Consider the following 9,992-nt stretch of genomic DNA (forward strand, 5'->3'; position numbering starts at 1 on the left):
TCCTGAGCTTACCTGTGTCAAACTGTGAAACAGAGGTGAGAACAGGTGCTAGTGTTCTCATGCTGAAAACCTGGTAATATTTAAGGAATAACAAAGTAAGAGATGGCATTTACCGGTGTTAAGTGTGTGGCTGGTTAGCCAGGCCCCCTCTCTGTCTCTGCCAGATGGTTCTGCAGTCTCTCAGATTTTTGAGGCATGCAAGACTATAGTTTCACAAAAAGCAGGACTAAGGTCATGTCAAATCAACATAATTCTCACCACATTTCCTTCCTTGGGACACCAGTCCCTCAACTCTTCAACATTGCTGTGATGTTCTTTACTAGCTCTCCACCTTCAGTTTCATGTTTCTGTAGGACCAAATGAGCCACATTAACTAACTGTTAACCTTTAAAAAGTTATTTCGCCTCAAAAAATCTGAGAGCTCTCTGGACAATGAGCACACACCACAGAGAACACAGTGATCTTAACTCCATAATTGGAGGACATGCATCTAATTCTTTAGACCATGAACCCATCTTTCTGTACCTCTCACCTCTTAGTGACAGTAAGTAAAGCAGGAGCCTGAAACTCTCAGCTTGAGTCATAAATGGGACAGAGCTGTAACCTTGACTCCACACCCGGAAACATGGGAGAGAATAAAGAAAAAAACCTGTGGCCATAATAATTTTATGTGGCAGGTTTTTTCATACATCTTGAGTCAAAAGTCAAAAGTCTTCCACTTTGTTGTCTTTAATACAGAGTTCATCTATTCCATATAGAATGTGACTAGGTTCAAGCCTGTAATCCTGGCTGCTTACAAGGCTGAGCTCTGAGGATCCCAGTTATAAGGGAGTTTATTATTATTTTTTATTGTGATTGATTACATAAATTTCACAAATTTCACAGTATTATGAGATAGTAAAGTCACAAACACATTCTAACTTTCATGAGACAAACTGTCATTATTGTGGTCTATAAGGTTTGTGAATTCTATGAGCTTTGACAATACAGCTATTTCTTCCACTTTGGGTGATATGTACATTTCTTTCCTTTTGCTTAGTGCTAGCTGTTCCCTCTTTCCTTCTCACTCCCTCCCTCCCATCGCTGCCCTTGAGTTGCTTCGTTCGTTTCCATCCATGTCCAGTGCGGCTGATGGGTCCCTCTGTTGTATGTTTTCCTCTATGTCCCTCTGATTCTGCGTCCTCCTCCTAGCTTCCCTCGGATGTGTGCATATATATACCATATATGTGGTCAGCAGCCCAGGGTCATTTGGTAATGATACAAGATGAGTGGAGGTCCTTTGCTTTTCGCGTCCTGTTTACTTTGTTGTATCAAGGAAGATTTTTTCCAAGTTTGTAACAGACTCACTGTAGGATGCTGCCGTCTAGAGACCTTAAGTGATTGCTGAAGGACACCCAGCTTAGTCAATGGGGAAGCCAAGATTAGAATTCTCATCTCCTTCTCTCTTGTCCAGGACTCATTTCTGGTTGTGATTCAAAGAATATTCCTACTACACTCAGAACTTTTGAGAAAAATGGAAAACTTTACTGAGTATTCATTCATCTAACTTCACTTAAAATTTGTTCTGACGACCAGGCACAGTGGCAGGAAGTGAGGCCTTATTTCAAAACTCAAGTAAAAGGATCTGAGGGTATGGCTCAAGCAGTAGAGTGCCTGCCTAGCAAGTGTAAGGCCCTGTAAAGCCCCCTTCCCCAAAACTAAACTAAGTAAGTAAAAGTTATAGTTAGGTGGTTTGTATGTTTAAATTGTGATCTAAAGTAAATTGTCCTGAAAACAACTGTCCTATCTAGCATCAGATTATACTGACTATAAGTTCAACCAGGCACCAGTGTGGCTTGTGCCTATAACCCTAGCTACTCAGGAGGCTGAGATCTGAGGATCAAGGTTCAAAGCCAGTCACGGCAGAAAAGTCTCTAAGACTCTTATCTCCAGTGAACCACCAAAGAAAGCTGAAGTGGAGCTGTGGCTCAGGTGGTAGAGCTCTGTCTAGCCTTGAGCACAGAAGCTCAGGGACAGCGCCAAGGCCTTGCGTTCAAGCTCCAGGAACAGCACAAAAATACTTACAATTTCTTATAAATGCAGATTCATTCAAGCTTTCTTTCATGGGCAATCATTTTCCCATGGCCCCCTTGAAGTGGGAGCTCAGAAGGAAGATAGTTTCTGCCACTGAGAAACATTTCAGAGATGTAGACGTGCAATGGTTTCACAAGCATTGTTGGGGTTTCCATTCACAAGATAACAACGCATCCATTACTGCAGCCCACACCGGCTGCCGCCCCTTCCTCATCTAAGACCTCCATGCCCTCAGAGGCCACAGGATCCGTGTTATGAAAACAGAATTCCCTCCCTCGTGGCTGAGATGTTGAGCTGTTGAAATGGGGGTGACTTTTGTGGGGACATTCTGTGAGTTCATATGTCAGAAGAATTTGGGAGTCTAAGAGGACCGGCATTCACTGATGCTGAGGCTGTCTTCCAGTCAGTTCCCACTCCCCTCCTTTCCCAGCCTCTGGAGCCTGCCTTCTCCCAGGTTTCAGGGACTACGGTGGATGTAAGATCGTGGTCTGCTCACCTGGCACGCCAAAGGAAAGCTTTTAAAACCTATGAGTTGGACTCAGTTGTATTTCTTTTGTCCCTATCTTTTTTTTTCTAAAATAAAATAAAAATATGAACAGCCAAATGTTTGGGATAGCAACTGAGTTGTTTAAAATGTAAGGGATTCCTAAAGCAAGGACAAATTTAGTTCTGGTTTGGTGCTCCATTTTTGAATAATTGCCAAGAAACTGTAATGTGGGAGTGGCATTTTACTCCCTTTCATGAGGCTGGGCATCTGGGGTCTGGAGTGGTTTTAGATGAAGCAAGAGGTAGGCTGGTTGGGAATGGCTAAAGACTTAACCACCATCACCACAGGTGAGCACAGCCGTGGATGCAGAACACAGAAAGTTGGTTGTCCCATTTTCCTTCCCCTGGGGGGGCGGTCAGAGCACAGTGGGTGGTCTTAACATGGGAAGAGGACCAGGTGCCATCCATCTCAGAGACACGTCACAGAGCCATTCCTTACATACCTAATATATGCTTACATCAATGATTTTAATAAAATCTAGAGTGGAGAGATTGAACAAAATCCTCTCCAAGGGATGTATTTCCCGGAGATGTAGTTAAACCAGACCCACCAGCTGTGGAGTGGTGACTTCTTGCACCTCTGACTCAAAACCAGTTCGAAATCTTTTCCCACCATGCCAAGTGCTCTTCCTGGCACCTCTGTCTGTGGCTGCCAAGATCCCCCAGCCTGCAGCCAGCTCAGCCTGGAAAGCCCTGGATTCTTCCTTCACAAACATGTCTTCTGCACGAAGTTTATCTGATCCCAGCAACGTAAGTGTCTCCTCCACATTAGGTGCACAGCAACTTAGACACGAAGATGAGAATTAAGCAGTCGTGAAAATGCTTTATCTGTTGTTGCTCCAAACCGGGTCACATGTCTCACGACGGGTCAGAGGATACACAACTGAGATAAAGATACTCACGCTGGATGCCAACGGAGCCAAAGATCTAGTGATTTCACAATATGGGAAACGGGGACACTAGACCCGCATACTGAGGGCAACTGAAACCTGGCTTTCTTGGTTAAAGACAGGAACTAGAAAATCCAAAGACTAGAAAACTTCAATAGACCAGAGTGGTTAGAGGGCCTGATTTAGAGAATCTGCAAGGAAAAAGAGTATGAGTTGAAAATGAAGTTCATAAACTGGCATAAAAAGTCTTCTAGAAGCAGAGTTTCACAGCCTGCCCCCATCCACTCAAGACAAGGGAGGGAGGGAAGAAGGGAGAGAGGAAGGGAGGGAGGAAGGGAGGGAGGGAAAGAGGGAGGAAGCCTCCACTTGTTTTGTGGAGCCAGGAGACTCTCAAAAAGCAGAAAGCAACTTCTACAAACTCAAGTGAGAGTGGACTAAAGGCACCTTTGCTGCCGTGAGCCAACCTGTGTGTTTGGAGCAGATGGGAAGTCCCCACCTGGCTGACAGACGGAAAGTTTGTTCAGCTGTTTAAGATTTCCTCTTACCCATACTTCAGAAGAACTGCTTGGAATGTCTAACCTTTAAATGGCAATGTAAAGTGCTTACCAATGATAAACCATTTTTTTCTCTCTCATGATTTTTTTTACTGCTGGCTGCCATGAGTCCATGCTGGCCTGACATCCAAAAGACATAGAAAAATAATCCACACTTCACACTTCCCATGTGAAACACACCCAGTGCTAGTGCTTCGACTCATTCCACTCCTACAATGATCATGGACAACAAGAATCTCTTCCCACCTCACAGATGAGGAAACTGAGGCTCAGGCACCTACAGCCACAGATGTGCATGGCCTAGGATGATGGTTGTCTAGAAGCAGAAAACCCAGCTCCCTTCTCCCGTGGGAAACGGTGCACTGGGTTCTGCGTAAGCAGGGAGCCTGGGTACAGGACGTGTAAGACCCAGAAATAGGAAGACAGGAAGAAGGAGGAGATCGTCCTGTAGCTTTTGCATCATCATTGAATTTATTTTTCACAAATTCATGAAACCATTAGAGTTGTGTCTGTATGAGTGAGGAACCACTCCTGTGCCCATTACGTAATGGATAAGGCAGGTTAAGCATGCTTTTCCCCTCAAATCCTTCTCATTTCTGTATGGTCAAAATCTTCAGTCCTTCTAGTTTTTGAAATAACAAAACACGTGGTCATGATCTGTAGTCACCTACTGTGAAATAGGACGCAGAACTTCTTATATCTACTTAACTACAACTTAGCACCAGTCAGCTCCTGTTTTGATCATCTTTCCATCTGCCAACAGCCCTGCTAGCAAGAGAATGGGAGTGTCACTGAAACACAGCTACCGTCACTAAAACTCAGCGTCTGTGATCCTAGGAGGCTCTGGTGCTCTCCCTCTTCCTCACTCTCCTCCCTCACCCCCCTCCCTCCCACTTTAGCTTCTCTCCAAAACAGCCTCCTTCCTGCTCCAAAGAGGAAAGGGCTCCCACTGTCCCTGTTTGTTCATCTCAGAGTTCCATCCTTCTCCGTTTCCCAAAAGCCTTGTTTATCTGGGGGAGCTTACACAAGTAGCCGAAGAACCAACTGGAGAAAAGCCTGGGTGTCATCTTCTCATCCAGAAAGGCCTGGCACTCACTGAGACCCAGCAAAGGGCCACGCAACCTTGAGAATTCTCGAGAGCAGTTTCCCGTGGATGCTGCTGCAGGCACTGAGGCCTGCATGTGAAGATGCCACCTTGGCCGTGCCAGCCAGCTGGCTGCCTTCCTTCCTTCTCACCACCATCTTCCCACCCGGCGCCCTCCCCATGCTGGGTGAACAGCAAGCACAGACATGCCCCTGCCATGGCCCTGAAGTTCCTGTCCCCAGCTAGACTTGAACACCAAGGAAGAGAAGGATACTGGCCTGAGCTTTTGTGTCCGTGACATTTACGCAGCATAAGGATTCGGGGACTATGAGATGGACGGGCGGGTGGGCGGGCGGGAGGGCGGGCGGATGATGCCTGCCGGATTGCTTTCTGCACCTCTGCTTTACATCCCTATAACAACTCTTCCCCTTTCTTCCACTCTCAAATGTGACAAAGTTTGTGTCCTTATTAGGTGAAGAGTCTTGGTCATTATAAAAATGCATATGTAAATTTTTTCCAATTAGGGCATTCAGTGCTTTGCCCAGAGCCTCTGAATATAGGATATGTGTCATTAAAATAATAAGCCGTTCAGTAAATTTCCTTGGACAATCTCCTGGCTGTGGAGAGCAATCCTTTCCATGTTCGATGCTGTCGGTGTGGATCTGTGGGGATGGAGGAGAGACCGACTCAGCTGGGGAGAGGAGAGTCGAGAGCTACGCTTAAGCTGGTCCTCTCTCACACACCACCGTTTTCTCATCCTACACCACCATCCATGTTGGATTTCAGACAAACAAAATCCCACTCGCTCCTAACATGGGGTCCGGGGATCCCCCTCACACCTCAGTGTAGGCTCCTGTAGGGCAGGAGAGGAGACTTCTTCTTCTTACCCTGACAGCTCGGGGCTCCCACGGGATTCTTGTGGGTTGTTTCCCTTCCTATTTTTCAGTGTCCTTTTGCCTAAGCTGAGCCAAAAAGTTTTAATTTCCAATTGTAGACCTCACTGGGGCCTCTTTCAACTCTCGAGATTCTTCAGCCTTGACATTTCTGATTTTTGCAACCTAGGCAGAACACAGCTGATGACAACTAGATTTTAGAATAGCAAATCAATAAATTAATCTCTGTTAAGGCACGGATGACAGCTAGCCCCTAAACCTTTCATGTAGTAATTAACTTTCAGTAAAGAATATTTATCTAAGGAATCATTCTTCTATACTGGCAAGAGTTCAATAACCAGAATAAAATGAATGGAAAGAGTCGGCAAGGCCTTGGAGGTATGGGGAGGCTGAAGAACTAGTCAAACCTCCCTAGAGCCTGGTTTGACAGAGTTCATCCTACTTTCTGTCTTCATCGGCTTCCTAGACCATGAGTCTCTGAAAGCACAGTGGGAATCCTGAGAGTCTACCAAGTTCAAGGCGAAGGACTGACAGGTTCAGTAACCTATCATCCAAGTCCCCGCCCCTGCCTTTAGAAATTCAGGCACACCCATCACCTGGTAGGTGGGACTTCCCCTTCCTCCACCATGAAGACAAGATGGTGCCAGTCAAACCCAATTCCCTATCCACCACGTGGCCAAGATGGCCCTGACTAGACCCAACATCACCACCATTTCATAAACACCTGCAGAATTCTTTGTGACTCTCCCTCTGTGTGTCAGATTCTTCCTAAGATCCTAAAGAACTAGTGATCACCCAGGGCCTCACTATAGTTAGGGTTTGTTGGCCGAGTTTTGACTTTATTCATTTGACATCTTTGAGACACAAATAGCCTTAGCCAAGTCCACCGCTGGCCAGCAGGATGCAGGCTGGATATTCAAAGCAGACCCTGCCTGATGAGGCTGTGAAACTATGAAAGGAATGCGATCCCCTGCGGTACTGAGGTACTGAGCCACACTCCGATTCCTGCTAATTAACCTATTTCTCAATAACCTGAAGTCTGGCCACTTAAGAAAAAACACATCATTTTTATACCAAAGTACAGATTGTGAAATGGAATTAAGTGTTTCATGGCTATGGTGTGACTACATCACACTTGGAAGATAATTAGCCTCACGTACCTCAGGAAAACTTCTCCAGTCATTCTGAATAACTTCATTTAGTAGAGTTTTCTATGGTTTTGGCATGCAAATGGATTTAACCACATTGGAATTTATTTCTACTTCTCTAGAAGATATTCACCATGTTCTACAAAGGTAATGTGTTCTAGAAATTAAGTGTGTACCTTCAACTCCAGCTGTTTACTATGTTTCCTCAGAAAACTACAATCTTATTTCTTTCTTTCTTTTTTGGCAAAGACAAAAGTTGAGTTACTGGACTTATAACTGAGAAATGAAATTGCTTACAACTGGAAGTTACATTTTCTTAACTTTTATATCCCTACTTTCTCCAGGTGCATTTGGTACAGTGCCTGAGACCATTCGCCTAGGAGATTAAAATGATTCTCAACTCTTCCACCGAAGACGGCATCAAAAGAATCCAGGATGACTGCCCAAAGGCCGGGAGGCATGGCTACATATTTGTCATGATTCCCACACTCTACAGCATCATCTTTGTGGTGGGGATATTTGGGAACAGCTTGGTGGTGATTGTCATCTACTTTTACATGAAACTCAAGACAGTGGCCAGTGTCTTCCTTCTGAACCTAGCACTGGCTGACCTGTGCTTCTTGTTGACTTTGCCCCTGTGGGCTGTCTACACGGCGATGGAATACCGCTGGCCCTTCGGCAACTACCTGTGCAAGATCGCCTCTGCCAGTGTGAGTTTCAACCTCTATGCCAGTGTGTTTCTGCTCACGTGTCTGAGCATTGATCGCTACCTGGCCATTGTTCACCCGATGAAGTCCCGCCTCCGCCGTACCATGCTGGTGGCCAAGATCACCTGCATCATTATCTGGCTGCTGGCCGGGCTGGCTAGCCTACCTGCTGTCATCCACCGGAATGTCTACTTCATTGAGAACACCAATATCACTGTGTGCGCTTTCCACTACGAATCTCAGAACTCCACCCTCCCCATAGGACTAGGCCTGACCAAAAATATCCTGGGCTTCACGTTCCCTTTTCTGATCATTCTGACCAGTTACACCCTGATCTGGAGAGCCCTCAAGAGGGCTTACGAGATCCAGAAGAACAAGCCGAGGAACGATGACATCTTCAAGATCATCATGGCAATTGTGCTTTTCTTTTTCTTTTCCTGGGTGCCACACCAGATCTTCACCTTTCTGGATGTGCTGATCCAACTGGGTGTCATCCGTGACTGCACCATCTCCGACGTTGTGGACACTGCCCTGCCCATTACCATTTGCTTAGCCTATTTCAACAACTGCTTGAATCCTCTCTTCTATGGTTTTCTGGGGAAGAAGTTTAAAAAGTATTTCCTCCAGCTTCTGAAATATATTCCCCCGAAAGCCAAATCCCACTCAACTCTGTCCACAAAGATGAGCACGCTTTCCTACCGTCCTTCTGACCACCTGAGCTCTTCAACCAAGAAGCCGGCCCCCGGCTTTGAGGTAGAGTGAGGCTCGCAAAGCTGGTCTGTGAAGAGACCCAAAGAAAGGACCAGGAAGAAGGACCCAGAGAAACATTCCTCCCAGGCACTTTGATACCAAAGGAGCAGCAGCAGCTTGCATTTACACAGACAATGGATCGAGTCACTCTGAATAAAAGTGTTTCCCTCCCTTTGCAGCAAAACAAAGCCACAGTTGACCACGATTCGCACGGCATCCGTGATGGCCACTCAAAGAATGTTGTCAGAAACTGGTGGCTGGTGTGGGCCTGGAAAATCCCATTGGCAGAAATGCGTTCTCCCCAACCTATCACCTCCCAACCACATACACACCACCACCTCCTCGTGTTCTGTGAGTTTTGACTTCCACATAAAGGCACAGAACTAGCAGCTGGACAGGGGAGTTCAAGGTCATTCTGCTCAGCTTCCAGAGGACAGGAAAGCTCTGGTGTCTGCTTAGCTTTCAGAGACTGTGGCCTACTTGCGCCTCTTACTGTATATTCTGTACAAAGATTTCCTACGTGAGAGTTGTCGATTTTCTGAACCTTTCATGAATTCAGCCAGTGTCTTAAAGAGGCACATTGCTGACCACAGCACCATGGCCATTTGTCTTGGTGGTGTTCCTAAAGTCTCACATGAAAGCTGAACTTGTAAAGCTTGTTGTCTGTATTGTACAACTGTGGCTTCCTAGTCAGGTCCATTTGCCTTAGTCCGTATCTGAGAAATGTATATAGTTTGTGATAAAAAGATTGTATATCATAAAGTATGCTTTATGTCTTTATAAAAAAACTACCAAAAGAGTATCTATACTGTTTGAGAAAAGTACATAGTTTAAATATATGTGTATCTCTAAACTGCTGTCATTTGACTTAAATCTGACAAAGCTGTATTTCCCTTGAAATAAAGTAATTTTATTGCAACATATCTAATCTTCATTCCTTAAAATAGATGCTGATTTATTTTAAAAGTAACTACAAATATTTTCATTCCAGCTCAATACAATGAGCAATTTAATATCAGTTAACAGATTATTTTTGTATCCTGCGATCAACAAGATAAAGAGGAAAGTCGTTTGTATAAACAAACGGAAAGTCGTTTGTTGGTATAAACACAACATTCTGAACTTCTGCGTGTATTTATATAACACCAAAGAGTCCACATTCTGGGAGATAACGATTTTTAGATGTCCCTGATATAGTTACTGGCAGGAATATCACATCTCCTGCTTCATTTTGGTTTAGAGTTCCTTACCTGCCTCACTTGTGGAATTGGCCTTGATGGCTAGCCTCTCTAATTCAGTGAGACATACTTAATATTAAGCACGAGTCATGTGCCAAAATATGATGAG

At 45.0% G+C, this 9,992-nt stretch overlaps 1 protein-coding gene across 2 annotated transcripts in view; it reads left to right on the top strand.

The window, feature by feature from the left end:
• Agtr1 (angiotensin II receptor type 1) overlaps positions 1 to 9,568 on the top strand; it is a 36,355-nt gene extending 26,787 nt beyond the window's left edge. The window contains exons 1-2 of one of the 2 annotated variants that reach the window (XM_042665683.1): positions 6,959 to 7,015; positions 7,533 to 9,568. In XM_042665683.1, coding sequence (XP_042521617.1) covers positions 7,578 to 8,657 — 1,080 coding nt within the window. In that variant the 5' untranslated portion in view covers positions 6,959 to 7,015; positions 7,533 to 7,577 and the 3' untranslated portion in view covers positions 8,658 to 9,568. Of the gene's footprint in view, positions 1 to 6,958; positions 7,016 to 7,532 lie in introns of those variants that run through there. The other variant, XM_042665682.1, reaches the window with a different exon arrangement.
• Positions 9,569 to 9,992: the final 424 nt, after the last annotated feature.

The sequence above is a fragment of the Dipodomys spectabilis genome, unplaced genomic scaffold, assembly GCF_019054845.1.
Source record: "Dipodomys spectabilis isolate Male_0828 unplaced genomic scaffold, ASM1905484v1 ptg000340l, whole genome shotgun sequence".
Taxonomy (NCBI): Eukaryota; Metazoa; Chordata; class Mammalia; order Rodentia; family Heteromyidae; genus Dipodomys; species Dipodomys spectabilis.